Source organism: Poecile atricapillus, chromosome 5 (genome assembly GCF_030490865.1).
Source record: "Poecile atricapillus isolate bPoeAtr1 chromosome 5, bPoeAtr1.hap1, whole genome shotgun sequence".
In the NCBI taxonomy this organism is placed as follows: Eukaryota; Metazoa; Chordata; class Aves; order Passeriformes; family Paridae; genus Poecile; species Poecile atricapillus.
Genome location: NC_081253.1, coordinates 16,024,022 through 16,051,870, shown reverse-complemented (window position 1 = coordinate 16,051,870; position 27,849 = coordinate 16,024,022). Strand labels below are relative to the sequence as shown.

The window sequence follows — 27,849 nt, the reverse complement described above, 5'->3', positions numbered from 1 at the left end:
TGAGCCAGACCCCACAAGACTGCTGGTCTGTACATCCTTCCTGCCCACTATGCTCTGTCAGCCTCAGCTGATGTGGAAAGGGATGAGGGTGGGCAACACCCTTCGTCCACTGTTCTCGTTTCCCGGATGATGTGGGTTTTACCTCTGCCCCAGGCTGAAAGGATGAGGCCTCTGCAGGCATTGGGGTTTTGCAAGCTTAAGAAAAGGGTAGAGTGCAGGAACACCCAGGGCAACATCACAGGGGAAGCTGGAGCACTCTGACGCCAGTGGCCGGATGCTGACAAGCACAGCCTGTCCAGGGGGTGTGTGACACCAGCCCCAGGCCTGGCCTTCCAAGGCAACCCCTGCCTCACAGCCCAGGCATGGGCTGAGCTGTGCTGTGCAAAAATGCTGCAGCAGGGGTGCCTGACCCCATCCCAAAAAGCACCTTCATTCTGGGCACAAGGGTTTCAGTCTGCACTGCTTCAGAGGCCACATTCCCCAGTTTAATGCTGAGGCTGGTGAAACAGGGGCTTGTTCTTAATGTGCTGAGCACCAGAGTCAAAGGGTCACATAGGTCCCTTACCCCTGGCAAACTGCTTGGCTGCCTGGGGTTGAAGCCAGGCTGGAGGCAAGCTTTCCAGGCTGGAGGCAAGCTTTCCAGGCTGGAAACACTTGAAAACAAGTGGTTACTGTGGGAAAAGCCACAAGTCACTTTGACTGCCAGGCAAGAGCAGGAGGTTGAACATGTGCTGCTTCACCTCCCCAGCACACTGGAATGCTGTCCTCATGCTGACAGCCCACTGCCCTGTTCCCACCTCTCCACACTGCACTACAGGTGCAACCTCCCTGCAGCTCTGGGTTTCATTTCTAGAGCTGAAAGCTTCCCTGCATTCTTCCAAAAACTTGAGTTTCTGCGCTCAGCTTGCTGTCTCCTTGCATCCACCTCTTCCTGTTTCTCCTGGCCTGGGATGGAGATCGTGACCAGAGCGTCTGTGCTGGATCTGGAACGCGCTTTTCCCTTACAGAAATGTTAATGCCACAGTTGTATGCATGAGAATGGGATTCAATGGAAACTAATTCTTCATGTTCCAGTCAAATTCCCCTCCATTTGCTGCAGCTCTCCCTCCATAGAGCTTAATGTGTCACCTGGGACTGACCCATCCATAATCTGGGAGAAGGAAGGAGTGAGCAAGAGCCCAAAGCAAGGCTCTTTTCCCCAGCCTATTGTGCACACACCTGCATCTCTGTCACGGTACAGAATGCTGCTCAGGGGGGGTTCCAGTTGCCCTACCATGTAAGAGCATTAAGCCAATGTCCAGGCTCTGCAGGTGCTGGTACAATGCCATGGTGGCATTGCTGATTTAGGGAAGCACACTGGATGTGATGGCCACAGTCCCCACAGGTCTCCTTGCCCCAGCCTCATAGCCTCAGCCTTCCCCCAGCCAGCCCCGGTGCTGCACTGGAGTGCCAGTTCACAGAAATCCGTCTGCAGAAGGAACACGTGTTTCAGTAAAGAGAAGAAGCACTTCATGAGCTTACGCAGACAGCAGCTTCGGCATGACTATTTGGGTTGTGCAAGACTGCTCGGCATCCCTCCTCACCCCCACACAACGGGGCCCAGGACATCAAGGGTGTGGTTGGCCCAGTGTGGAGACTCAGCCGCAACAAAATTCCCACAGAGCCAATTTTAGCAGTACAGAAAGTCAGCGGCTAGGGTCCTTGGGTGAAAGGACAGGGCATGGCTCCAGGATGGTGACTCAAAGCCACTGCTGCCATTGTGCTGTCCCTGGTGGTGCAGTAGGTGACTCTAAGGGCACAGCTCGAGGTGCTGCATGCTCAGCCTGGTCCTGCTGCAGGAACTTGGCCTGGGACACGAGAAGCACCACGGGCTTCAAAACGCACCACACAGGCACGTCTTGTTCTGCATTCCTACCATGTGTAGGGCCATCTCTCCTCTGTGCCACCAGATCTCTCTTTTCTTCCATCTTCGCTCTCCACTGGGCGGGGAAGAACGCTGTAAGGAACAGATGGTTATTGTGCAGAAGACTCTCAGGCCGGAGCGGGGGCTCACTCCTCTAACCCTGCGGCCGGACTCACCCCTGAACACTCCGCGGCCCGAGCCGCACCCTCGGTTCGGAGCGTCCCCCTAGAGCGGGCAGGGAGCCTCCGCGGACCGGCCTCCGGGGAGCCAACGGCGGCGCGGGGCGGAGAGACAGGGCCGGTCAGCGGGGCTGGATGGAGCCGCCTCTGGGAGAGTTTTGGCCGGCGCCGGCCCCTGCCCGCAGCCCTGCGCGGCCTCGCAAGCCGCGGGCGGGGAGCACCGAGGGCGGCACCGCCCGACGGGCGGAGGACGTGGCGGGCAGGGCCGGTCCGGGCCGCAGCTCCGCGGCGCTCGGTGCGGAGCGGGACACGAGGGCGCAGCGGGGCGGAGATGCGAGCGGGGCGGTCGGTAGGCACCGGCGGGCGGGAGCGGGGCGGGGCGGCCCCGGGCCCCTTTGTTCGGCGGGAGGCGGCGGCGCGCCGCCCCACCGCTTTGTCCGCCCTGCCGGCGGGAGCCGCTCGTCCCGCTGTGCCGTGAGTGGGGCCGGGGTGCTGCGGGAGAGAGCGGGGCGCTGGGGCACGGCGAAGCAGGTGGGCAGGGGACGGTGCCCCGGGCGGCGGCAGCCCCAGGCGTGGGTTGGGGCCGCGGGAGGGCGGGAGGGATTGTGGGGCTGGGGCTCTCGGACAGGCGGGGGCAGCTGGGCTGGAGGCCCTCGGGGCTCTGGAGTCGGTGGAACCGGGAACCCCGAGAAGGCTGGGGTTGAGGGCTGGGTCCCCAGGGTGGCAGGGGTCAGTGGGACAGCGGTGTCCGGACGGGCAGGGGCCGGTGAGCCCCAGGGTGGGATGCCTGCTGCTGTGTCCATGGGCAGGGGAAACTGGGGGTCTCAGGCAGGGCAGAGGGGACTGGGAGCCCCACGCGGGAGGACTGGGGTCGGTGGGACTGAGGCATAGGTGTAGGGCCCAGACAAGGTATATGGGGCTAGTCCTGACTCCCAGCGTGGCCGGGAGGCCCTGGATGGCTGTGCTGCTTCGAAAACTGGCCTCTGGTCACCTGCCCCGGATAGGGGACAGGCTGCAGGTAGCTCTGTGCTGCCCTGGCCATGCCCACTGCTGCTGCCATCCCACGTTGCCAACCATTCCCGTGCCACACTTCTATGGCCACCACGGCAATGCCACTGTTCTTGCTTTCCTTGGGCTTGGTACCTGTCGTGGTTTGACATAGACTGGGTTTTCATTGGGGGACTGTCCTCCTGCCTGGTCCTCTCACCTTGTTTTTCACCCTGGTGCCAAGGTGGTGTGCTGCTAGAGACTAGGGCAAAGGCAGACACAAAGCATCCAGCATCCAGGGAGGCGGTGGGGGAGAGGGCATCACACCTTGCAGCAGTGAAACCTTGCAAGGTATATGACCACAGGACCACGGTGGCCCTGATGGGCTGAATTCAGGTCCCTGGTGCCAGCCCATGGCACCTCGTGCAGCAAGAGCATGTCCCCAGCATGGATGCTTGTGCTGGAAGGACTCTTCTGTTTAGGTGAGGTTGGTCAGGAGGCTGTCTGAACTAAGTGTAAAAGATCCTCTTATTGTGGACAACAGTGGAATCAGTGCAGCATCAATCATCATCTACAGGAACATGCCGTGGCCAGAGGTGATGGGATGTGGCTGGCAGGGCCCGCTGGGGGCTCTGTGCGGTCACATACCCTCTGCTCTCCCTGGGCATCCCTGCCATCTGCTGTCCTGGTTTGCATCATCTCAGGCACAAGCTGCTCAAACCAGGGGTGGCAGTGGCTGGTGTGGGTGTCTTATGTCTTCTTTGGTCAGGAGATGCGACATGGCCCTTGTAGGGCCCTCCCCAATCTCTGATGTTAACAGTTTTGCCAGGGCTTTGTACAATTCCTTGGCTGCCCCACACGCTATCACTGTCCTGCCCCCTGTTCCATCCCTCCAGCAGCCCTTGCCGTGGAGCTGCCGGATGCTGTGAGTGAGCACTGGCCACTGCAGGCTTTTGGGGTCCTGCAGGAGAGAGAGCACAGCACTGAGGTTTGGTGGAAGAGTGATGCTGCATCTCTGCTGGCCCTCGAAGGACAGCTCTGTGGAGTCTGGGGAGTGAAGAGGAGCTGGCTGATTAGCATGTGGTGGGGCATGCTGCTCTGGGGACCTGCCCCCCTCAGCCAGGGCTCAGGGCTGGCAGCTGCAGTGGGCCAGTGGAGGTGCCATGTGTTGCCTTCCTCCAGTGGCCTGCGGACCCCCATGGGAGGGTGTGAGTGCTTTCTCTGGTTAGGGACCTGTCCAGTGCCAGGTGATAAATGAGTGCTGTGGCACCGGGGAGAAGGAAGTGGTTTCTATTCGTGGCTGTCCCCTCCCGGTCCCCAGCTGTTGGGTGCTGCCCTGCGCTGGCATGTTTGTTCTGGTTGTGACTGTGCTCACTCTTCCCCTAGATGTGTCCCTGCAGGCAACCAGGATGTCCCAGCCTTTCCCCATCACCTCCACCCACCTGGCTGGTGGCAGGACAGGAGCAGGATGCAGACGTGAGCACAGGGAGGCGGTGCTGAGCAGGGGATAAAGTTGTGGGGAGGCAGCTTCCTGAGCAGGGCTGTGTTTATGGCTCTAGATGTGGGGTAAGGGAAGGGACACTGGTGGAAGGAAGAGGAGCGGGACAGAGCTGGGCTAGCAGTTGGTGGACTTCAGGGTCCGGGTGAGGTGCATGCGGATTTGCTCAGTGCCTCTTTGCCTGCTGCTTCCTTGCAGGATTGAGTCAACTGCCTGGTCAGGATGAGCTGGAGTTTCCTGACGCGGCTCCTGGAGGAGATCAACAACCACTCGACCTTCGTGGGCAAGATCTGGCTGACTGTCCTCATTGTCTTCCGCATCGTGCTGACAGCCGTGGGGGGAGAGTCCATCTACTACGACGAGCAGAGCAAGTTTGTCTGCAACACGCAGCAGCCAGGCTGTGAGAACGTCTGCTACGACGCCTTTGCGCCCCTGTCCCACGTCCGCTTTTGGATCTTCCAGATCATCATGGTGGCGACGCCATCGGTGCTCTACCTGGGCTTTGCCATGCACCGCATCGCTCGCATGCCTGAGTCCTCGCGGCGCCGGACACCGCCAGCCCGGCGGGCACGCATGCCAGTAGTGCGCCGGGGAGCCGGGCGAGACTACGAGGAGGCAGAAGATGACAACGAAGAAGACCCCATGATCTTTGAGGAGATCGAGGTGGAGAAGGAGAAGAGCCCAGAGGGCGGAGAGAAGCATGATGGCCGGCGCCGTATCAAGCAGGACGGGCTGATGCGTGCCTATGTCCTGCACTTGCTGTGCCGCTCAGTGCTGGAGATGGTTTTCCTCTTCGGGCAGTACCTGTTGTACCGCTTTGAGGTGAGCCCCTCCTACGTCTGCAGCCGCAGCCCCTGCCCACACACTGTCGACTGCTTTGTCTCCCGCCCCACTGAGAAGACCATCTTCCTCCTCATCATGTATGCCGTCAGCGGGCTCTGCCTCTTCCTCAACCTCTGCGAGCTCTTGCACCTTGGCGTGGGGCGCATCCGTGATGCCCTGAGCCAGGCTGGCGGCCCCCCGCTCCCAACCAGCGACAGCCCTGCACCGCAGTACCCCAAGAAAGCCCCCAGCGCCCCACCCACCTATCACTCGCTGAAGAAGGAGCTGCCGCAAGCCCCGCTGACCAACGGCAAGCTGGACTACCGGGACAGCCTGGCCCAGGGGCGCTTCGCCCTGGCTGGGGCTCCCCCGGTGCACGAGCTGGACCGGCTGCGTGAGCACCTGCGTCTGGCCCAGGAGCACCTGGAGGTGGCTTTCCACCTCCAGCCCCCGCCGCGGCCCCCCAGTCCTGCCCGCAGCAGCAGTCCCGAGGCCAATGGCATCGCCGCCGAGCAGAACCGCCTCAACCTCGCCCATGAGAAGGGGACGGCCGCCTGCGACAGGACCACGGGTGAGCCGGGAAGGGGGATGGATCCGGCCCACTGGGGTGGAGGCATGGGGGCTGCCCTGAGGCTCCCCTGGAGGGAGGATGCCATTCCCCCTGGGGCGGGTGCTAACCTGCTTTTTGCTCCCCACAGGGCTGTGAGTGCCACCAGGGACAGCAGCGGTGTCTGCCGGAGTGGCTGCCACCGCCACCATGGATAGGCGTCCTGCCAGGAGCACAGGGCAAAGGATGCCACACGCCTGCCCAGCGGGGCACTCTGGGTAGCCCTGTCCCGGTGGGCAGCAGAGGGGTCGGGAACCGTGGGGTTCATTCCTACTTAATTCTCAAAAAGGGAATATCTTATTTTTGTACGTTTTTATAAACTCATCAACATGTGCACCCTGGCATTTTTATACTCAACTCTGGGCCTGTGCCCCCCCCACTCCTGTTTCACCCATCTTCCCCACCATGTTGTCCTCACACTTCCCTGTGCCCCTGTGCCCTCTGCCACCTGTGGCAGCACCGGCTGGTGCTGTGCCTGTGCTGGTGATTTTGGTAGCGCCCCCTGAGATGTGGGGGACTTAGGGGAGCAGGCTGGGGGTCTGGCTGGCCGGGCCAAGCTGTGGGACAGAGTGCTGGGCTGGCATTACTCTTGGAGGGGGCAGGAGGGGTTCTGGTGGCACTGTGCTGCCAGAAAGTGACTTTGTGGACTGGGGGGCCATGCTGCACAGCATCCTGGCTTGGGGCTATGAGTTGCGGGGCTGGCCTGCTTGGAAATGTCTGTGCAGAGGTCAGGGGCCGTCCTTCCCACTGCCTCCACCCTGTCCTGGCAGGCTGCCCTTGGACCAAAACTTGTCTCCTCCCACTCTGGCTGCCGGGCTGGGACCCCTGCACAGAGCCAGACCCTGGCTTCACAGTGTGGGGACGTGGTGCCCCGAGCTGGGCTCGGCCGGGAGCCAGTGGAGCATTCCTCATCATCTCAGCCTGGGTCACATGGGGACTTTTGTAGCATTGTTTTTTACTTGGAAATGATCGTCACTCTGTTTTTCTTTTTTTTTATATCTATATTAGTAAAGGCTGAAGACGTTTTGTACTGAACTGCTGCATCCGCTCATTTGGGAGGAAGGGGTGGGGAGGGAATCCTGTGTGTCTGGGCTGGCGCTGCCGTGCGTGCCTTGGGACCTCCCTGCTGCCCAGCGTGACTCAGTTGTTCCTGCCGTGCAGAGGCGGCTCTGGCTGGGGCAGCCTTCATCATCCTGCTGGAGAGGGATTGCACTGGCCACATTCCTGTTTGGCCCTATCACTGTCAAGGGGCCAGATGAGGGGCTTTCCTCTGCCTCCCCACCCTCCCACCATCCCCACATCTCCCCAGCCCTTTGCTGCCCCTGTTCCTGCACAATCTATTGCCTGGACAGAAGGGATGTTGTTCCGCTCTGCACTCCCTTGCCTGGGGCAGGATCAAACCCAGGCACACCATGCCCATTTTGGCCACCATACTCCAGTCCCCTCTCTGGTACCCCGAATCAGAACTGGATGCCTCTAACAGTACTTGCCCATCCCCTCATTTCTCTGTGTAGAAGCCCCTGGAGAGGTCATTTCCCACTGCACAACCGCCTGCCACCTTCGTGGCTGCCTCTGATGGAAGCTGGCATTTCCAGGCTGCTTTAGTAAAGGGAACAGGTTTATTTCACTCATCCCATTAAGCTTTCCAACAAGCTGTGCTGCTGGGAGAGGGCTCACTTGTGGTGCCACATGTGCTGCCAACCCTGCCACCAGTGTGAGGTCCTGGCATGGGCTCACCCAGGCACATCCTGATTCTGTTGCAGCAGCCTGGCGCTGCCTGGAGCACAGGGGAAGCTGTTGAACTCTGCAGCAGGAGCAGGACACCAGTCTTTGTGTGCAGAATTGCAGGAGGGAAGCAAGTGGGGGAGATGAGGGCTAATCTGGTTGCAGACACCAGGCTGGCTTTGGCAGGGCAGTGATGCCTTTGCCATAGGCTGTGCCTGTCCTTGCCCCACCATGCTCTGATGTGCTCTGAGCTGGGACTGGCCCTAGGGCAAGTCTAGCAGTGTGATGGTACCTGGGCCAGCCCAAAAAATCTGGCTTGTGCAGGGGAGGGTGGTACAGCCAAACTGCCCCGTCCCAGTGGCCAGGGTTCCACCGGGAAAGCAACTCCTCCTGGGTGGGATCACGGTCTGGGGCTGGGCTGCAGCATGCCCTAGACACAGGTGCAGTCCTGGGCCAGGATGTTGGGCACCGTCTCGTACTTGAAGGAGTAGCCGCCGTCGGAGGTGGTGCGGACGCGCAGGGAGCGCATGGTGCCGGGCAGGGCAGCGCAGCAGAGCTGCACACCCAGCCGGTGGCTCAGCCCGTGGCCTGCAGCGCAGCTCCCGTGGCAGTAGTGGAAAACAAAGCTGCTGGGATGCACAATCCACTTGTCCCAGCCCAGCTCCTCGAAGGAGATGTTGAGGGAAGCCCGGCGACAGTTGGTGTGGGCAGCTAGCTCCTCGGATGGACGCTGCAGCAGGCTCAGGGCGGCTGGGGACCAGGGCATGGCAGAGCGACGAGCCCTCTCACTGCCCTTGGCCCGGGTGGTGGCCACCAGGAAGGGCATCTTGTCCCCCTCGGCCAGGCAGGGGCAGCCAGGGCAGCGCACCAGGAGCACGAAGAGCGGCTGGGAGAGCTGGGGCAGCAGCACCGGGGCCAAGTGAAATACTGTCCAGTGCTCGGGTGTCCGCTCTGCCATGGCCGTCACCGGAACCCGGCCCTGAGGTGACAGGGTCAGCACATCAGGGGTTGAGTGGTTGGGGGCAGCTGAGGGGCCAGTGTAAAACCAGAGCTGGGCAGAAGTCACCACACGGTTCAGGGTGTGTGCTGAAGGCTGGAAGAGGTAGGTGAAAATCCCTTCTTCCTCCAGCAGCTTGTCTGGCTGTGTGGGCTCACAGGGAACATCTGTAGGGGGGAAAAGGTGATCAGGGTGTGTGCCCAAACCTGGGGAGAATCCCCGGTACCAGATGGCAAGTGGGATGTTGCAGAGGTCCCTGGGGTGCTGGCAGGGCACCTGGCTGCTGGCATAGGCTGCGGCAGGGGAGCTGATGTCTAGTGCTCTGCAGCAGCTTCTGTGCTGTGCCCCACAGCTGATCCCAGCTATGCCCTAGGTTGGTCCATTACTGTCACCCCTGTTTGCCAGGATTCTGCCCCAAAGCTGGTTATCTTTCCCCCAGAGTCCGTATCATGCCTTGTCCCCCAGCATTCAGCCCCATAGCTGGTCATCTTGTCCCCTTCTCCCATCCTCTGCATCTGGACCATCTCCCCAGCACCCTGGCCCATCTCCCAGTCCTGTCTCATAGTTGGTCATCCTGCCCCCTTTCCCCCTGCATGCACATCCTATCCCATCCCCCAGCATTCTGCCCCATCTCCTGCTGTTGTGCTTTATAGCTGGTTATCCTATAATAACCATCCTTCAGCATCCTGCCCTGTCCCTTAGTATCCCAACCCACTTTTCGGTATCCTGCCCCATTCCCTAGCATCCCATCCTATTCCACCCTGCTCCTCAGCCCTCCCCATGTCTCCACATCCTGCCTGACCAGCTGTTTCTCAGCCTCTCAGCACCCTCTTGTGCTGCCTGTCCCCCTGCTGTCTGTCCTGAGCTGTCCTGCCTGTCCCTGCCTGCCATACCTTTCTGTCTCCTGGCTCTCCACCAAATCTCACTCATGCCCATGTCCCAGCTTGGCATACCTTCTTCCCCTTCTCCTACAGACCGCCACATCAGCCTCTCCATCCTTCAGCATCTGCATTGCTCCAAACCCCCACCCTGCTTCACCCTTCTGCCCTCTCCATTTCATCAGGATGTTCTCACCTGTGGCAGGGAATAAGATCACCTGGGAGGTGTCCTCCAGCTCCTCTGGCTCCACTTCGGCGTTTTCAAGGACGTCTCTCCGGTGTACCCTCCTCGCTTCCATCTGTGGCTCCTCCTGGAGAAGGGGGGGACTCAGATGTTCCAGCACCCGGGCCCTCACCTTGGCCAGGATGAGCTGCCGGTCAGCACCCGCCGCGGTGCAGCTGGCCAGAGCGGCGCTGGGCAGCATTGCAGGCAGCAGGTGCAGGAGCAGCAGCATGACCGTGGGGCACACAGCAGGGTGGTGGCTCGGGGGGCTCTGCCGTGGGCTTCTGCCTGCCTGCCCAGCCCGTCTGCCCACTGCGCTCCCCCCGGGGCAGGGTGGCATTGAGATCTATCTGACACTGACGCAAACGTCTGCTTGCCGTGAATATTATCTCTGGGCTGTGAAAGCGCTGAGACGTCTGGAATGTGAGGACTGCAAGGACAGTGTGGTCTGGGGGGGGCTGGTGCCCGGGCAAGGGGGTGTGTGTGGGGGATGCTGCCGGGAGCAGAGGGTGCGTGGGGCTGGGGAGGCTGTGGGCCTCCCAGGAACCTAAGCTGGGGGGAGGATGTAAGGGGTACCTCGAGTGAGCTGCTGATGTTGGGTGCCCCCATGGTGGAGGAGTTGAAGGTCTAGGGCTTCTGGGGAGCTAGTGGGAAGTGACAGCAGTTGTGCACAGCGGGGAAATCTGGGCAAGGACCTGGTGAGGATCAGAGCCCTGTAAGGCTCTGGCATGGAGGAGACACTTTGCAGGTGGCAGTCCCCAGGGCAGCCAAAATGTGAGGATGGGGGTCTTGGAAAGGGCAAGCTGAGGGGAGGGTGGTTGTGGAACCTCCATGACAGTCTGGTGATTGGCAAGGTCCTGGGGACATGAAGCAGGAAGGATAGTAAAAGGTCCCTGCTCTACCTGGGACTGGGGAAGGCTGGCCGTGCCTCAGGGGGAGAAAAACTGATGAGACAGCTGGAGACCCTGCAGCAGGCCCAGGGGAAGGATCCTAGGGTGCTGTTCAGGCTGTCTAGCCATGGCCTGCTCACAGGGTGAGAGTTGCAGGAGAGGCATAAGCTATAAGGAGACCCAGTGCCCTTCCTCTCACCACTGCCTGAGGGGACAGTGCCAGGCGTTCCCTATCCATTATCCATGCCTGCCCTGCAGATGGTGGGCAGCCTGTGCATCCCCTCTGTGCCTCTGGCAGCCCAATGTCCTGCAGTCCCATCCAGTACAGCCTGGCATCTCATGCAGCATCCAGTGCAGTACATCCCTCTCATGCAGCGTGTCCTGTGTGACACAGCCTGTCTCACTGCAGTCTGGTGTCCAGCTCAGTGTACCGCTCACCGGGCACCCTGCCCCGGGCACCCCATGCCCATGCTCTCCACAGGACACGTCTCTTTGCTGCTGGCTGAGCCAGTGCAGAGGCACGGCTGGGCCTGCAGCACCCCAGCTCTCTGGGGTGGCTCCTGCTGGGCTGCTATACATAGGTAGGCCAGCCCAGCCTCAGTGAGGCGCTGAATGGAGCAGGCTCACTCTTATCAACCCCGCGTGTCATCAGAGGGTATTTTTGGGGACAGCAGCTGCAGGCATTTGTAACATTTGGTCCTTGCGCACTGACACCCAGGAGGGGAGCTGGGGGAAGCAGCAGGAGCTGGGTGCCGGCACTGAGAAACACAGGGGAGAGGTGGCAGAGCAAGGTACATGAGTGGGCCAGGGGACTAGGCTGGGGGGCTGCCTGGGGCAGGTTGACTGGGGAAGGGAGTGTTTGAAGGGTGCAATGGTGCGGCCGAGCCGTCAGACCCATCCATTTGTGTCCAAAGGAGCTGCTGTGGGGTGGCCCACGGGTTAGGGGTGTGTGTGGATGGGGAGATGGCTCTGAAGGGGTGCACTGTCCCGGGGGTAGGTCTCTGGAAGGAGAAGCTGGCCGCAGTCCCTGTTTCTCCTTGGGGACCAGCCCTCTCCTACCCTCTGGCTCATTCAATTATTTTTATTTCCTCTCCCCCTGCCTGAGCAAGGCAGAAACGACCCTGCCCCTGTCCCAGCCATGGTGCAGGCAGAGGTTGGGGTGCACTCACTGGGGGAAGGCACAGAGCACCCTGCCCTGCTCCTGCTCCTGATGGTGGGCACGGTTACCCACAAAGGTGGGGATGGAGCCAGTGCCCTCCAAAAGCAGGACCCACCTCCCCAGCTTTCATTTTGCCTCTAGGGCTGATGGTTTTGAGTGCACAAGGGCTGGATCCTGCTTGTGGGACTACTGTCTGGAAGGGGGACACCTTTCCCAGAGCCCCGCTTTGCCCCAGGGCACGGCCCTGGGGGGCTGCTGCCGGGCACAGGGGTCCCCTGCCCGCCCAAGTCTGGGAGGAAATCCCAGTCCGGGTCCAGCCGGGGCCTCGGGCCCGTGACAGCCCCGTGTCAGCACCTGCCCGCTGAGCCAGCCCAGATGCTGCAGGAATGCGGCTCTGCCACCACCCGATACTGCAGGAATGTGAATGCCCGGCGGGTGGGGAAGGGGCGGGCTGGGGCCCTTTTGCCTCCGCTCTCCCCCAGCCCCCAGCAAGCAGCTGCCCATGCTCCCTGTCTAGACAGGGGTCCCCCACCTCTGGAACTGGAGTCCCCTCTGCAGCCCTGGGATAGGTGGCAAGTGTCTCTGCCACCCGGGGTGCAAAGAGCCACCTTTTCTCCTATTGCCTCGGGCTGGGAAACGGCTGATTTGGGTGACACAGGGGCAAAAACAGTGGGGCTGTGTTGCCCCGAATGAGGGTGATGCTCCTGAAGCAGGGGGTCCATGCTGGGGATTTTGCTCCAGGTGTGGGCTCCTCCTGGTTGGGGGTTCCACACTGGTCTGTCTCTGATGAAGCTTGGGCCCCAACTCGAGTCTGTCTGTACATCCCCCCAGGCTGATGGTCCCTACTGCTGCTCCAGCCAGCTGCCTGCCGTGACCCTGGGGAGCTGGTGATGGAGGGGTTTGGGGGAGCCCCCAGGTTCCTGGCCTATCCACGTGCCTTCACGGTCCAAAGTGGCACCAATGTGGTCCTGAGCTGCCAGATCATGGGTGATCCCCAGCCAAGCATCCTCTGGGAAAAGGACAAGAATACCATCGAACCCTCAGGCCGTTTCCATATGGAGTCCAAAGGGGACCTGTACAGCCTGCTGGTGTCCTGTGCCACCCCCAAGGACAGTGGACTCTATGTCTGCAGGGCCAAGAATAGCGTTGGCGAGACTTACGCTGCCACCACGCTCAGTGTAGAGCCAGCAGAGCCCAGAGAAGAGGAAGGATGCTCAGGCAGTGTTGCACCTGCCTTCCTCATTGCCCCCTCGTCCATACGGGTGTGCCGTGGGGAGGACGTGATGTTCACCTGCAGGGTGTCTGGGCAGCCCTGCCCGGTGCTGGAGTGGGAGAAGGACGGGCACAAGCTCTCTGACCTCTTTGAGAGCAGCCACTTTGCAGTAGGGCAGAAACCAGAGGACTGGCACTTCCTCAAGTTGTTCAGTGCACGGCCCCAGGATGGGGGAGTGTACGTATGCCGGGCACGCAGTGGCTCCCAGGAGGCCCTGGCTGCTGCCGTGCTCCTGGTGGAAGCGCAGGCACCGCTGCACAGGCTCCCCAATGGCTCCCCTGCTGATGGTGCCGAGGTGCTGGTGGAGCAGCAGCGGTGGCGGCGGCACGCAGCGGCACGGCGCATGGGACCGGAGACCTGGGTGCCCAATGGCGTAGTGCCAGCCAGGGTGCCAGGGGCCAAGGCATTTGCCGTGAGTGCAGGGAAGCACGCCAAGTTTCGCTGTTTCGTTACTGGCAAGCCCAAACCAGAGATTATCTGGCAGAAAGATGGTGAGCCTCTCACCCCTGGCCGCAGGCATCTCATCTATGAGGACCGGGAGGGCTACTTCATCCTTAAGGTGCTGTACTGCAAACCCCAGGACCAGGGGTTGTACATGTGCACTGCTTCCAACACCGCTGGCCAGACCCTCAGCGCAGTGCAGCTCCAGGTGAAAGGTAGGAACATGTCCCAGGAGTGTCAGAGGTGGCTGGGCTCTGGGTGGCTGAGGGAATCTTGTCTGGCAGGGGTGTGTCTGTGTGGGAGCCCAGCATCTCTGGGCTCCTTCCTGCCCTGTGCAGCCAAGGTCACCACAGACTCCTCAGGACAGAGCTGTGGGCTGGAAGCAGGGGATGCTGAGCTCCTCCAGGAGCTGTGTCCTGTTCCATGTCTCTCTCCCCTTGCAAACAGAGGGGTGGCTTCTTGGGATGGCTGCGGGTGTCCAGCCACAAACAGGGAAGGGGGACAGTGCCTTGGTGACAAATTCCCCTGAAAGTGCTGAGTGATTTTGGCAGGCAGCCCTGCAGGGCATGGCTCCAACAGTCTGCACTGGCAGCAGCCCAATTCCCCCCAAGCCACCCAGCCAGCTGGGGCCAGCCCGTGGCTGGGGTTACCCAGTAACTGGTGCAGCCCCTGCCTACATCCCACTGCTCCCCTCCACTGAGATGCCTGCTGCAGCATGCTGCTTTCCATGCTCCTGCATCCCCCAAAACTCCCTGCTGAAATACTGGGGGCATCCCTGTGTCTCCCCAGGCTGTGCCCTGGTTCCTGCTGCTCTGGGGAATGTGCTGGTCAAGGCAGTGTATATCTCAATCAAGCCAATGGAGAGGGCCAAGGGTTTGTGAGCTGGGAACACCTTGAGAGAAGGGCTAATGGTGGGTGCTGTACTCCACACTTCCTAAGCTCCTGTCTCTCCCTGTGGCAGAGCACCGGCTGCGGTTCCAGGTGCAGCTGGCAGACGTGGAGGTAGCAGAGCGGGAGGATGCAGTGCTGGAGTGCCAGGTGCCCCTGGAGACCATCCCCACCTCCTGGTACCTGGAAGACAGGGAGCTGCAGCCCAGTCACAAGTATGTGATGGAGGAGCGAGGGGTGGTGCGGCGCCTGACCATCCGCGATGCCCGCACCGATGACGATGGCATCTACCTCTGCCAAATGAAGGACAAAGGGCGCAGCATCGCTGAGGTCTCTGTCCGAGGTGGGGGTCAGGTCTCTGGTAGCACAGCTTTGCCTTTTTATTCTCCTTGCCAGGGTCCCCACTGCCCCCTATGTTTGCCTTCCCTCCACTTGCCTGGTGCCTGCTGCTGCCCCTTCTCAACCTCCTCCTTTTCTCCTCTCCCACCTTAAAGAGCCCATCCTGTTTCCCAGCATCCCTCCCTGGCCCTCATATATCTCTTCCCATAGGGGTGATTGTGAAGCGGCTGCCACGGAAGCTGGATGTGATGGAGGGGGAGAATGCAGTTTTCTGTGTGGAGACACGGGATGTGGTAGAGGGGAGCTTCTGGAGCCGGGATGGGCTACAGCTGTGCGAGTCACCCCGTACCGTGCTAAAGAGCTTCAGCAGGACACACCTCCTGGTGCTGGTGCATGTCACTCGCCAGGATGCAGGCATCATCTCCTTCACTGTTGGGGAGTCGCAGACATCCTCCCAGCTCCGGGTCAAGTGTAAGTTCCAGGTTTGAAGGGGTCCTATGTCCTCTCTCCTGCCTGTTCATGGGGGGTGATACAGAAGGGGAGATGGAATAGGTTCCCAATATGCTGAGGGTGTGATGCTGCAATGTGTTTTCTGGGAAGGGGTGTTTGAGTAGGGCTCCAGGATCCCAGCCTCATAGGCACTCAGAAGCCCCTGTAGCTGGCAGCATGCTATATGGGAGCAAGACCATCCTCTCCCTCAGAGAGAGGATCCCCAAAGAAACAGGCTATGTATCTCCACTCAGCCCTTCTGCCACCCCACCTAGAGCCTCGCTGCCATCCCCAAGCAGGCAACCTGGGCTGTGACTTGCAGGTGTGAAGCACGACCCTCCGAGTGCACCGGTGGCAGCTGAGATGAGTGTGGTGGAGAGCAACACGGCGCTGCTGACTTGGTGTCCTGCGCCTGACTCCCACCTCCGCCCCGCCAGCCACTACCTGCTGGAGCGTCGGGAGGCAGCGGGAGGGGAGTGGGTGCAGTGCCTTGCCACTGACCTGCCCAGCTGCGTGCGGGTGCTGGGCGACAGCGTGCCTCGAGAGGCCGACTATTGCTTCCGCATCTCTGCCGCCAACAAGCATGGCACGAGCAGCCCTGTGGAGTTCCCCGGAGCTGTGCATCTTGGTGAGGAGACAGGCAAAAACTGGCATGTTGTGCCACAGTGTGCTGGTAGTCAGTGACACTGGGGGTCAGTCCCATTGTGTTCCAGCCCCAGCAGCTCGTCTGGAGAGGAGTCTGCAGGACATGTGGGTGAGGGACGGTGAGGATGCACGGTTCTCCCTGGAGCTGTCAGCCGTGGTACACGGATCCTGGTTCCTCAACGGCACCAGGCTGGGAGAGGAGGAAGATGCAGGTGGCCGGTGCAGCGTACAGCGCCGTGGGATGGAGCACTCGCTGCTGATCCGGGGAGCACGACTGGCTGACACTGGGGCCCAGGTCACCTTCGTGTCCGGTGGTGTGAGGGACTCAGCTATCCTGCATGTGCAAGGTGATCAGGGCACTCACCCCGTGGTCCTACCAGGATCTCAGCAGCAGGGGCTGTCATGCTGGAGGATGCTTCTCACGCCTCCTCAATGTCTTTCAGCCCCACAGGTCCACATTGCCCCAGTGGCTGAGGCCGAACGGCTCCGCAAAGTGCCAGCAGGGTTGCCTGTGCTGCTGGAATGCCAGGTGTCCGCCCCAGATGCCCCTGTCTGCTGGCTGAAGGATGGCAAGGCCGTGCCCCTGGATGACGTTATCGCCGTGCAGACAGAGGGCTGCGTGCGGAGGCTGCTCGTCCGCTCAGCGTGTCCCTCAGACACCGGTGTGTACACCTGTGACGCTGGGGATGATGCCGTGGACTTTGTGGTGACTGTGACCGGTGAGCTGCTGACTGCATGTGGGAGCCTGACCCCTACATCCTGATAGTGCTCTTGCTCTGCTTCTTGCCCCCATATGCAGCTGAAAGCTGCAGTCAGTCATGCTGAGGCCCGCATTATCCCTGGCAGAGGTGCCGGTGAGGATCATCAGCTCCAACGAGGAAGCCCCCCACACCTACATGGCCAGGCAGCGTGTGGAATTGTGGTGCCAGCTGTCCCGCCCAGCAGTCCCAGTGCGCTGGTACAAGGATGGAGAGGAGGTGGAGGTGGGCGAGAACCTGGTGCTTGAGCAGGAGGGGCCACGGTGCAAGCTGGTGCTGCCTTGCGCTCAGACACAGGACACAGGGGAGTTCGTCTGTGATGCTGGTGGGGACTCTGCCTTCTACACCATCACTGTGGTGGGTGAGTGTGATGCAGGAGGGCTGGTACGGTCTCATGGGGTTTTCTTTGCCTGTGCAGGATGCCACAACGCGTGAGCTGCTGTCAGTATTGCTGTCACTTGCTGTGATGGGATACTTGTCAGACATGCTCTTGCCAAGTGCTCAGGAGCAGTTTGGTTAGTTGTATAGTTGTGGTCCTTGTGGCACTCAGACCAGCTGCCAGAGGGAACAGCTCACTCTGCCTGCCCAAAACACTAGAGCACATGAGAGCACCCAGCACCTGCACGCCAGGGTGTTTGCCAGACCTCTGCCATGGCTAGTAACCAAGCCCTCCTCCAAGGTCCTAAAAATAATGGGCCTGACACCTGCATAGGGTGACTCATGGTTGGTCATTGCTCTGAAGGACAGCATTGATTGCTGACCTGAAAATTAGCAGTTGCCTGGAGACCGATGGCTGGGTGGTGTTTGCTGGGGTGTTTGGGTGGGAGGAGGGCTCAGCACCCTGTGGAGGCTGCCCCAGCTGTGGAGCGACTGCTGGCGTTGCTGGCTGGCAGAGGATAATGAAAACTGAAAGCAAGGGAAAGGCTTCCCCTTGTTGGCCCCAAAATCCACATCCCACAGCCACAGGGAGGCAACCAGGGGCAGAGCTAAAGCCCAGTTGAAATGTGGTGTGAATTCAGTGGTAATGCCTCACTGTGGTGTTAACACATGGCAAAGGGCCAAAGTTAATGGCCAAAGATGTAGGAGTGAAGATAGGATGAGTGATAAGAGATGTTGAAGAGTCAGTGGAGTGGTGACTGCCAGGAGGATGAGGAAGGGAAGGGTTTTAGTGAGATAAAAAATTGCCAGTGGGAAGGACAAGCAGCATGGGCATTGGGCAGAGGCAGTGTGCTGTGTGGGAGTGTGGGGCATGGAGAGCTCTGCTTCCCTAGGGTGGGAGAGGCAGCACCATCTGCTGAAGCTCAGCCTTTTGGCTGAGCAGCTTTGCATCACTTTGACAGAAGGGTCTTAGGGAGGCTGTCTTGGTTCAATCTGGATTTGGACATCAATGTCACCGGCAGGGCTGGGGGTGGGTGCCTAGAGGCTCAGGCTGACACGTCTCTGGCACAAGTGCCAGGCTGGCCGCTGCAGTCAAGCACTGCTGTGGCACGCTTGGGTTTCCCTAAGGCATCTCAGCTATCCCCCATAGGGCTGTTGTGGCAGGGAGCCTGCCTGCCTCAAGTTCGGCCATCCCCACGCACCGCTGGGATTTCCGTCAGCTGTTGAGCACTGGAGCTCCCTCAGAACTAGTGAGAGGCTGAGGCCAGAGCGATGCTGCCCACTGAGGGCTGGAACATTATCCCCTCACTTCGGTGCTGCTCAACATCTCTAGCTGCACTTCAGCAATGTGATTGCTTTTAGCAGGTCCAGGGAGAGAGGCAGCGGCCAGTCGTTTGATCAGGGAGCTGGGCGGATGCAGGCTCAGCGTGCGGCAGGTTAATCGCTGCAAACTGGCGCCGCACCGTTCCCGCACACTGCGGTGTGCTGCTGGGCCTGGGCATCACAGCTGGGAGCTGTCTGGGAAGCTTCCACCCGGCTGCACATCATGGAGCAGCTGCAGGCTGTCAGAGGGGCAGGTTGCTGTTCTCCACCTCTGTGCCCCAGAGCTGGCTGTGCCTTGTACCCGCAAGGAGCCATGGGCCTGATGAGCGCCCAGGGCAGAGTCCAGGCCAGCTACGGCTGGCTGCAATGTGCATGGCCAGGCAGGCAGTGTGTGTTGGCTGTGGGTGGCATCCTGAACTTCTCCTAGGAGAGAGGAGGGCTGGTCACCTAAAATTTGTACTGGGAGACCCTCTGTCTTTAGAGCTCTGATTCAATTTAAAGGGGCGATGTGAGCAATGGCACACATTTTATGTAGCAAATAATGGTGATTTTAGTGATGACTGCAATCTGGAATTGGGTCCTGGTGAGCTGGAGGGATGGGGCTGCTGGCTGCAAGCAAACCACATGCCTGTGCCATAGTATAAGCAAATGACAAGGCTGAGCCATGACAGAAGCACCCTGGCTGGCATCTGGTGGCCTCTGAAATGGAGACATAGGCAGAGGGGAGGGCACCCCCTGGAAGAGCAGCTGCAAGGGCTGGTGCTGGCACCACAGACAGTGGTTATCAGTGCTGGGCTTGGCAGTATGCATCCTCCCTCCACAACCTTCAGCTCCACCATAGAGGAAAGCAGGGCAGGTGCCATGGGGGCAAGGGCATGGCAGCAGTGTATAGCCAGTTCATAGCCTAGTGGTCCTCCTGATTGTAACGTGGGGAGAAGAGGGAGACCCAGGCACGATGGTCCAGAAGCTTGTGCCATGTGGCATGTGGATGATGTGATGCCTTCCAGCCTTAAAACTAACAAGAGGTGAAGCCATCACTCCACACAGGGCTGTGACTGCCACTGTCACTGGCTCTGGTCTTTATGTCCTGGCTGAGCCCCATGTCTCTCCATGACAGAGGAGCCGGTGAGGATTGTCAGCTCCAACGAGGGGGCCTCCCACACCTATGTGGCTGGACAGCGTGTGGAGCTGTGCTGCCAGCTGTCCCGCCCAGCAGCCCCGGTGCACTGGTACAAGGATGGGGAGGAGGTGGAGGCAGGTGAGAGCCTGGTGCTGGAGCAGGAGGGGCTGCAGTGCCGGCTGGTGCTGCCCTGCGCTCAGCCACAGGACACGGGGGAATTTGTCTGCGACGCTGGTGGGGACTCTGTCTTCTACACAGTCACTGTGGCAGGTGGGTGCAACAGACACATCCCTCTCCCCCTTCTCCCTCTGCCCCAGCTCCTTGCTCACACTGTGGCTTCAGCACCTCAGCTGCCTCTCACCTCCTTGTGAGCAGTTCCTTGCCCATGCCCCTGGGTTGGGAGGGGGTGTGGGCAGGAGCATACGAGCTGGTTCTGTCTCTTGCCAGAGCCCTGTGACACACTGCCCCCCTACACCCCAGAGCACAAACAGCTGCCTGCCTCTGGGTGATGCCACCTCACACCCCAGACCTGCTGTTGCCTCAGCTTGCAGCTACCAACAAACACCGCAGGGCTGGGATATCCATGGCCACTGCCCGCAGGGCAGGTAGCATGGGAGGCCAAGTGACACAAGGTCTTGGTCCTCTCAGCCCTGAAAGTCTGCCTCACCCCAGTGCAAGAGGCACAGCAGCTCTGGGAGGTGCTAGCAGAGCTGCCCTTGGTGTTGAAGGGCCAGGTGCCCCCTCCAGATGCCCCTGTCCACTGGCTGAAAGACAGCAAGGCCATGGTCCTGGCCACCTGCTCAGAGGGATGCTCACAGAGGCTGTGCATTGCTGCAGCCGCACTGTCTAACTCGGGGTGTACATGTGCCATGCCGGGGACGATGCTGCCAGCTTCAGGGTGACCATGAGCAGTGAGATGCCCAGGGGATTCCTGTCCTCACATGGGACTCAGCCAGCACCATGCCTGTGCCCTGCCATGTCCCCAGCAGAGGTGCCAGTGAGGATTGTCAGTTCCAACAAGGAGGCCCTGCATTCCTACGTGGTCGGACAGCGTGTGGAGCTGTGGTGCCAGCTGTCCCACCCAGTGTCCCCAGTGCACTGGTACAAGGACGGTGAAGAAGTGGAGGTGGATGAGACCCTGGTGCTGGAGCAGGAAGGGCTGCAGTACCGGCTGGTGCTGCCCTGTGCCCGGATGCAGGACACAGGGGAGTTCATCTGCAATGCCAGAGATGCATCTGTCTCCTACTCCATCTTGGTGGCAGGTTGGTGGCACAGCAGGGACATCCTGGAAAGGGCAGCACTGCACCAGCTCTGTGCTCTGGGGTCCCCGGCTCTGCTCCCTGCCCTCAGCATTGTGGAGGAGGGTGTGCAGTTGCATCTCTGCACCTGCTGCCCCTGCCCCTGAGTAGCTCTGACCTCTGCACTGGGGTGAGAGGATGTAGCTTCCATACAGCCCCATGGGGACAGGGACACAGACAACAGTAAATAGACACCGCAGAGCCAGGAGCAGAGCAGTGAGCAGGTCTCACACCTTTCCTTCACATCCCACAGAGCCACCAGTGAGGATCCTGCAGCCTCCACAGCGCTCACTGGAGCTGCTGGTTCAGGCACCAGGGTGTGTGGAACTGCGGTGCGAGCTCTCTGTGCCAGATGCTCCGGTGCACTGGTTCAAGGATGGGTTGGAGGTGGATGAGACTGATAACCTGCTGCTGCTGGTGGAGGGGGCCTGGCGCTGTCTCTTCATCCCCAAGAGCAGTGCAGAGCATGCAGGCGAGTACATCTGCGAGACCAAGGATGAGGCCGTCTCCTTTGACGTCAAGGTTTCAGGTCAGTGGAGGTGCTGATGTGTTCTGGCCACCAGTGGATGCCCATCTACTGAGCCACCCAGCACAGGTGCTCACCTGGGTCTGGCAGCAGAGGAGTGCCAGGGCTGTGTTGTCCCTGTGCTGCTTTGTATCACAGACATGCCATACCTGCAGAGCCTCCGGTGAGGATCCTGCAGCCCTGCAGACCTGTCCCTGTCATGACGGTGTCCCCGGGGGAGACGGTGACACTGTGCTGTGAGCTGTCCCGTGCGGATGCACCCGTGTGCTGGGCAAAGGAAGGTGTCAGGCTCGAGGCTGGGGGCAGCTTGGTCCTGGAGGAGGAGGGTACCTATCGCTGGCTGCTGATCCCTGCTGCCCAAGCTGAGCACTCTGGAAAATACACCTGTGACACTGCCAATGACACAGTGACTTTCACCATCCAAGTGTTGGGTGAGCATGAGGCTAGGGAAGAGCCTGATGTGGAGTACTGGGTGCACAAACCCCAGAGACCTCAGCTCTGTTGGTGCTGGATGCTGCAGATCCGCTGGTCAGGATCCTGGAGAAGGACGTCCTGCTGACCCACCGGCGTTGCCAGGCCATGGAGGACCTGGTGCTGGAGGTGCACCTCTCACACACCCATGGGGAGGTGAAGTGGTACAAGGACGGGGAGAAGCTGCAGGACACGGGGCGTGTGCGGCTGGAGGAGGACGGGCTGCGCCGGTCCCTCGTGATCCTGGGCACCACGGGCAAGGATGCTGGGGAGTATCTCTGTGACACTGGTGATGACAGTATCGTCTTCTTCATTACTGTAGAAGGTGAGCAGGAGGTCCTGGTGGGGATGGCCAGGGAGAGAGGACTGAGGTGGGTCTGTGGCTGCTGCCAGGGTGGTGTGAGGCTGGGCTGGGTGGCAGTGAGCACAGGGAGGCTGGTGGGGAGCACATGGGGAGTGGGCTGCATGTGTGTTGGCCCTGGGGAAATCCCTGTGCTGGCCACAGCTGCAGCCAGAAGAGTCCGGACAGGGTTTGGCCATTGAGATATCCAGCACAGGCTGCTTTTGTGATGACAGCCCATCTCTCCAGTCCCAGAGCCACCGGTGACCATCATGGGCAGCACGGGCACCGTGGTACATCGCTGCCTGGTGGCCGGGGAAGACCTGGTGCTGGCTTGTGAGCTCTCCCGGCCCGATGCCATTGTGCGCTGGCTCCGGAATGGCCAGGAGGTGCATCCAGGTGAACGGGTGCAGGTTGAGGCCCGTGGGGTGCTGCGACAGCTCACTGTCAATGGGGTACAGCCCAGCGACACAGGGTGCTACATCTGTGATGCTGCCAGCGACCGCATGGTGACAAATGTGGAGGTGTCAGGTAAGCTAGCTCAGAACCCCAGGGACCTCCAAAATAGTGGGATCATGCCACAAACCTGGACAAGGGGAAGAGAAGCCTCTGTGACCCTGCTGATGCAGAGGCCAGGGTGGCAGCATGGCAGAGAAGGGTGGGAGCGCTGTCCCTAACCCTACAGAAGCTGTTGGTTAGAAAGAGACATATCAGGGTCGTGGCGAGACATGTCCCTGCTGCCTCCCCCAGCCAGGGGCTGTTTAAATTTAGCCTTGGCTGGCTCCCAGGCGCCGCTCCTCCTGCTCTGGCTGCCAAAGGCTGAGCTCAGCCTGGACCCTTATCAGCTGGAGATGGAGGGCTGTGCAGGGTGGGAGGGGGCCTACTGCAGGAGGGTGCCCTGGCTCCCCAGCAAGGAGTTCTGGATGGGGGGGAGACATACAATGAAATTAATGTTCTCAACATGGCAGCTGGGCCACCTGTACAGGGAGTGATGCAGGAGTGATGGGCTCTGCTGCTGTCCCTTCCCTGAGTGAAACCCTGAGCTGCCAGATCCCTCCAGCCTGCATGCCTGCCCCTCTGGGACCACTGTCTGGTCCTACTATGACCCCTAGCCAGCCCCACAGCTCTCCTGCCCCACGGTGACTCACTGAGGGATCACCTCTCCACTTGCAGCAGTGCTATCCCTGCACTGCCCCACACTGTGGGGACATCCCTGAACCCTGCCTTGTCCCTGCGCCCCTCAGCCCGGCCTGTGTGCATTGTCAACAAGGAGGAGGCGCAGAGCCCGCTGGAGGTGCAGGAAGGGGACAGTGTGACACTGGTGGCTCGGCTGTCCCAGGAGACAGTGGCAGTGCAGTGGCAGAAGGACGGACAGACGCTGTGCTCCGGTGGGCGGCTGCTGGTGTGTAGTGAGGGTCCCATGCGCAGCCTCACCATCAAGCAAGTGGAGCTGGGTGATGGGGGCATCTTCCTCTGCGACGCCGGTGATGATGAGGCGCATTTCACACTGCATGTGAAAGGTGAGCCCGGAGGTGTCCCTCGCCCACACCACGGGCAGGAGCAGTCTCATCCTGCCTCACGCCGGGATGCTTCGCACCCCCATTCCCCTGCCACTGGCAGGGCCACAGCTGAGCCCGGTTCTCCTCCGGCAGAGGCACCCGTGCTGTTCGTGAACAAACGAGAGGAGCAGGAGAAGCTGCTGGTGCTGGAGGGCGGCAGTGCCGTGCTCTCTGCCATCACCTCCACGGAGCGATCTGATGTCACCTGGCTGGGCCCGCAGCAGGCGGCAGTGGCCGGCGAGCGCTGCGAGCTGCGTCGGGATGGCCGCGTGCACAGCCTCATCATCCACAACGTAGCCATGGAGGACGCTGGCACCTACACCTGCCTCTCACCCCACGACCAGATGCAGTTCGACGTGAATGTCCGAGGTGGGCGCCAGGGGGGCAGCGGGGGTGCCCGGGGATCCCTCTGCGGTGGCAGCGGGTGCCGATATGGGGTGGTTTGACTGCGCAGAGCTGCGGGTGAAGTTCCTGCGAGGGCTGTCGGACGTGCGAGCGCGGCAGGGCGAGCGGGTGGTGCTGTGGTGCGAGCTTTGCAAGGCGCGGGGCGACGTGGTGTGGCGGAAGGACGGGCGGGTGCTGGCGCCCGGCCCCCGCCGGCAGATGACGGCAGAGGGACGGGAGCGGTCGCTGGTGCTGAGCCGCGTGGAGCCCGCGGATGCCGGCGAGTACTGCTGCGAGTCCAACGACGACCAGACCCTGGCGACGCTGACGGTGCAGGGTGAGCCCAAGGCTTCCCCACCACCTCGGGGGACTCCTGTTCCAGAGGGGTGGTGGGGATGCTGGCACAGCGATGCCAGTATTGCAGGAATGCTCTGCGTCCCTACATGACGGGGGGTTCCTTATGCTGTGCCCTGACAAACCGGTTGTAGTCCCCAGGGTGGTAGAGATCATCATGGAGCTGCAGAGCCTGACAGTGCTGGAGGGGGAGGATGCCACCTTCAAGTGCCTGGTGTCCCCCGAAGATGTGGCTGTGACATGGCAGCTGAATGGCCAGCCCGTGGTCCCCAGTGAGCGTCTGCTGGTGACCAGGAGCGGGCTGTGCCACAGCCTGACCCTCCGGCAGTGCCAGACAGGTGATGCAGGCACTGTGACAGCCAATGCCGAGGGGCTGGTGAGCATAGCTCGGCTGAGCGTACAAGGTGAGGGGGAAGGAGAAAGCTGGGGTTCAGCCCAAGACACAGCCCTGGGGTCAGCTGCTGATCCAGCACATGGGCCATGCAGAGGCACAGGTGCTGTTTGTGCGGAAGCTGCAGGATGTGGTAGCAGAGGAGCAGGGGGACGTGTGCCTGGAGGTGGAGGTGAGCCACGAGGCAGCCGAGGTGCAGTGGCTGAAGCAGGGCATCCTCCTTCAGCCGGGAAGCAAATACCTGCTGCAGGAGTCAGGGTGCCGGCGCACCCTCACCATCTGCTGCCTCGGCCCTGCTGACCGCGGCACCTACCGCTGCGAGAGCCTGCACGACCGCACGCAGGCCAAGCTCCATGTGGAGCGTGAGTACCAGGTTGGGGATGGGGATGGAAGGCAACGGGGGTGGGATGGGGACACGGAGGGCACCCAACTGCTGCAATGGGAGCATGTGGGCAGAGCTGGTACTTGGCTGGAAGGGGTGGTCAGAGAGGTGAGTGGGAGTCCGGTACAAACAACTGGATTTAGACGATCACTCCAGCAAGCACAGACTGGGAAGCCAGGGGCTCTGCGGTAGAGCAGACACCTACTCACAGACATGGGTCCCTCACAGCTCGGAAGGTGTCAATACGGACACCACTGGCGGATGTGGAGACCTTTGAGAAGGAGACAGCCACATTTCACCTGGAGCTGTCTCACCCTGGTGTGACCGGCGTCTGGACACGGGATGGTATCCGCGTGAAGCCCAGCAGTACGTGCCGGATCAGTGCCACGGGCTGCGGGCATAGCCTGACACTGGAGAGGCTTGCACTGGAAGACTCAGGGACCGTCACCTTCACTGCTGACACTCTGCGTTGCAGCGCCCACCTGCGTGTGCGGGGTATGGTCCCTGGGGCAGGCTGGGGGGTGTGTGGCACTGGCACTGTCTGATCTTCAGCTGCTCTGTACTGGGAGATATCAAGGCTGAGCTGGGCCACCCTGGGCACATGTGTCCCCCTGTCCTGGACATTGGTGACAGTGTGCTGGCAAGTGTCCCCCTGTCCTCAGGGAGGAGATGTAAGCTGAGCAGTGGGGACACCCATCCAGGGTCTGGGTCCAGAGCCAGCTGGAACAACACTGATGAGTGCTTACCCATGAGTAGTGCCACTCTCACCCTATGCTGGAATCTCCCAGCCACAGCTACTCTTCCCTGCAGCCCCAAATCCATGCCTTTGCCCTACCACGCTTTCATGTCTTGTGTCCTGCCTCCTCAGAGCCTCCAGTCACTATGGTGAGAGTCCCACGAGACCTGGGGGTCCCAGAGACGGGGGTTGCCAGCTTCGAGTGTGAGCTGTCTCGCCCCAATGCAGAGGTGAAATGGTTCAAGGTGAGGGCTCACCCTAATCCCCTCCAGCAGCACCTGGCTGTGTTCTCCTCCATGCTTTGTCCCCTGGCTGCTGCCCTCCCTGCCAGGGCTGCAGACAGAGCAGAGGGGCCAAAGCAGTGGGGTGCTGCCTGTTTGCTACCATGCAGGATGGACAGGAGCTGCGGCCAGGGCCCAACTGCCGCATCTACTCAGCGGGACGGCGCCGCATCCTGCAGCTGAGCCACTGCGAGCTGAGCGACACTGGCAGCTACACCTGTGATGCGGGTGACTGCCAGGCCTCCGCCACGCTGCACGTCCAGGGTACGGTCTCCCAGCTCCCAGCAGTGTGCACACCCCTAAACCCTACGCTGCCTCCTCCCCTTGTCCGTGGCTGCCCTGGCACCCTGTCCATTACCCACAGAGCGCCAGGTTCATGTTGTGCAGGAGCTGCAGGACGTCAAGGTGCAGGAAGGTGACAACGCAGTCTTCACCTGCGAAGTGTCACATGGGGACGTGAAGGGCGAGTGGTTTCGGGATGGGGAGAAAATCAAGGTCTCCAGCACAGTGAAGATACGGCAAGAAGGTGAGGGTGCAAGTGGTCCCACACCTGGTTTGGTGCTGGGAAAGGGCAAATTCAAGTAAGGCGCATTTGTGTAGACAAAGGGGGGCCCCTCCCTGCCTTGCTTACTATGGGTACACATTGCTGTCACCTTGAGCCAGCCTCTCCCTCCCCAGGGACCCGGCATTTCCTGCTGTTCTGTGGTGTGCGCCCTGAGGACAAGGGACTTATCCGCTTCACAGCCAGGACAGTCATCTCGGAGGCCAGTCTGCAGGTGGAAGGTACCAGTGTGGGCTGTGAGGTCTGGCTGGGCTCCAGCACCAGGGCTGGGGTGTACCAGGTCAGCTTGTGATGTCCCCATGGAAGCCCACTCACCCCACGATGCTGATGCATTGCCCTCACCTACCAGCACTGCCAATCCGGATTGTGAAGCCACTGCGGGACAAGACAGTGCTGGCGAGGCACAAGGCGACACTGGAGTGCACCGTGTCCCACGCCCGGGGCCGGGTGCGCTGGCTCCGTGGGGACACCGAGATCTTTGCTGGTGACAAGTATGAGATCTGCAATCTGGACTGCTACCGCACACTCATCATTCACCGTGTGGGCCCCGAGGACGAGGACTCGTACACCTGTGACGCCTTTGATGACCGCTCCACTGCCCGGCTCCTTGTGGAGGGTGAGTGGGCACCTAAAGGGGCACCACTGGTGGCTGCCAGTGCTGCTGTGCCTTGCAGTGAAGGGACACCAGAACCCACGTCCCCATCCCCTGCTGCTTGCAAAAATCATGAGTGCTGGGCTGGAGGGAGCAGGTTGGATACAGCACCAGGGGTCTGTTCCTCCCTGTCTGGGATACACCTTTTGGGTGCCCCACCTGCTCTGGCAATGCCTCAGCTGACTCTGACTCCCACTGTTCCCACAGGGAGCTAGAAGCCAGGATGTGGTTCTCAGGGCCTGCACGCAGACTGACGGATGCCACTGCTAAAAGATGGGGTCATGCTCCCCCTGGCATGGACAGACACACGGACACCATCCCCAGCCTGCTCCAGCCTCAGGGCTCTGCATTAAACGGCCTCTTTTTCTGACATGGCTTCTTCCACACCAGT

General features: G+C 60.9%; 3 protein-coding genes across 10 annotated transcripts; 2 read left to right on the top strand and 1 right to left on the bottom strand.

The window, feature by feature from the left end:
• The first annotated feature begins 2,238 nt into the window (after positions 1 to 2,238).
• On the top strand, positions 2,239 to 7,045 carry LOC131579836 (gap junction gamma-1 protein-like). 5 transcript variants are annotated; one of them, XM_058840301.1, is made up of 3 exons: positions 2,239 to 2,377; positions 4,766 to 5,960; positions 6,088 to 7,045. In XM_058840301.1, the coding sequence occupies exons 2-3, from the start codon at positions 4,790 to 4,792 to the stop codon at positions 6,093 to 6,095; spliced, it is 1,179 nt and encodes a 392-aa protein (XP_058696284.1). In that variant the 5' UTR covers positions 2,239 to 2,377; positions 4,766 to 4,789; the 3' UTR covers positions 6,096 to 7,045. The 5 variants fall into 5 exon arrangements, with proteins under 5 accessions (XP_058696284.1, XP_058696282.1, XP_058696283.1 ...); XM_058840299.1 differs by having other exon boundaries at positions 2,323 to 2,431; XM_058840300.1 differs by lacking the exon at positions 2,239 to 2,377 and adding an exon at positions 2,439 to 2,556.
• Positions 7,046 to 7,373: 328 nt separating this feature from the next.
• Positions 7,374 to 10,188, bottom strand: INHA (inhibin subunit alpha). The gene is made up of 2 exons (XM_058839932.1): positions 9,793 to 10,188; positions 7,374 to 8,885 (listed from the first exon to the last, which is right to left on the bottom strand). Exons 1-2 carry the CDS (start codon positions 10,157 to 10,159, stop codon positions 8,152 to 8,154), a joined length of 1,101 nt encoding a protein of 366 aa, XP_058695915.1. The 5' UTR covers positions 10,160 to 10,188; the 3' UTR covers positions 7,374 to 8,151.
• A 1,192-nt stretch (positions 10,189 to 11,380) lies between these two features.
• Positions 11,381 to 27,830, top strand: OBSL1 (obscurin like cytoskeletal adaptor 1). 4 transcript variants are annotated; one of them, XM_058839897.1, is made up of 26 exons: positions 11,381 to 11,500; positions 12,700 to 13,797; positions 14,544 to 14,813; positions 15,020 to 15,280; positions 15,621 to 15,926; positions 16,012 to 16,290; positions 16,387 to 16,662; positions 16,790 to 17,062; positions 19,520 to 19,792; positions 20,512 to 20,784; positions 21,074 to 21,349; positions 21,502 to 21,777; positions 21,867 to 22,142; positions 22,407 to 22,688; positions 23,402 to 23,677; positions 23,810 to 24,085; positions 24,171 to 24,437; positions 24,589 to 24,858; positions 24,941 to 25,207; positions 25,456 to 25,722; positions 26,096 to 26,208; positions 26,355 to 26,508; positions 26,609 to 26,770; positions 26,923 to 27,027; positions 27,156 to 27,422; positions 27,666 to 27,830. In XM_058839897.1, the coding sequence occupies exons 2-26, from the start codon at positions 12,759 to 12,761 to the stop codon at positions 27,671 to 27,673; spliced, it is 6,792 nt and encodes a 2,263-aa protein (XP_058695880.1). In that variant the 5' UTR covers positions 11,381 to 11,500; positions 12,700 to 12,758; the 3' UTR covers positions 27,674 to 27,830. The 4 variants fall into 4 exon arrangements, with proteins under 4 accessions (XP_058695880.1, XP_058695878.1, XP_058695877.1 ...); XM_058839895.1 differs by having other exon boundaries at positions 20,509 to 20,784; XM_058839894.1 differs by having other exon boundaries at positions 16,012 to 16,662.
• Positions 27,831 to 27,849: the final 19 nt, after the last annotated feature.

Bases quoted from the DNA above. Each gene is read 5' to 3' on its own strand.
- INHA (XM_058839932.1), bottom strand. From the start codon at position 10,159: ATGCCACCCTGCCCCGGGGGGAGCGCAGTGGGCAGACGGGCTGGGCAG. The intron at 8,886-9,792 runs GTGAGAACATCC...TCCCCCCTACAG, and splicing joins GATCTTATTCCCTGCCACAG to ATGTTCCCTGTGAGCCCACA.
- LOC131579836 (XM_058840301.1), top strand. From the start codon at position 4,790: ATGAGCTGGAGTTTCCTGACGCGGCTCCTGGAGGAGATCAACAACCAC.
- OBSL1 (XM_058839893.1), top strand. From the start codon at position 12,759: ATGGAGGGGTTTGGGGGAGCCCCCAGGTTCCTGGCCTATCCACGTGCC. The intron at 23,678-23,809 runs GTGAGCCCGGAG...CTCCTCCGGCAG, and splicing joins TTTCACACTGCATGTGAAAG to AGGCACCCGTGCTGTTCGTG. The intron at 25,208-25,455 runs GTGAGTACCAGG...GGTCCCTCACAG, and splicing joins GGCCAAGCTCCATGTGGAGC to CTCGGAAGGTGTCAATACGG.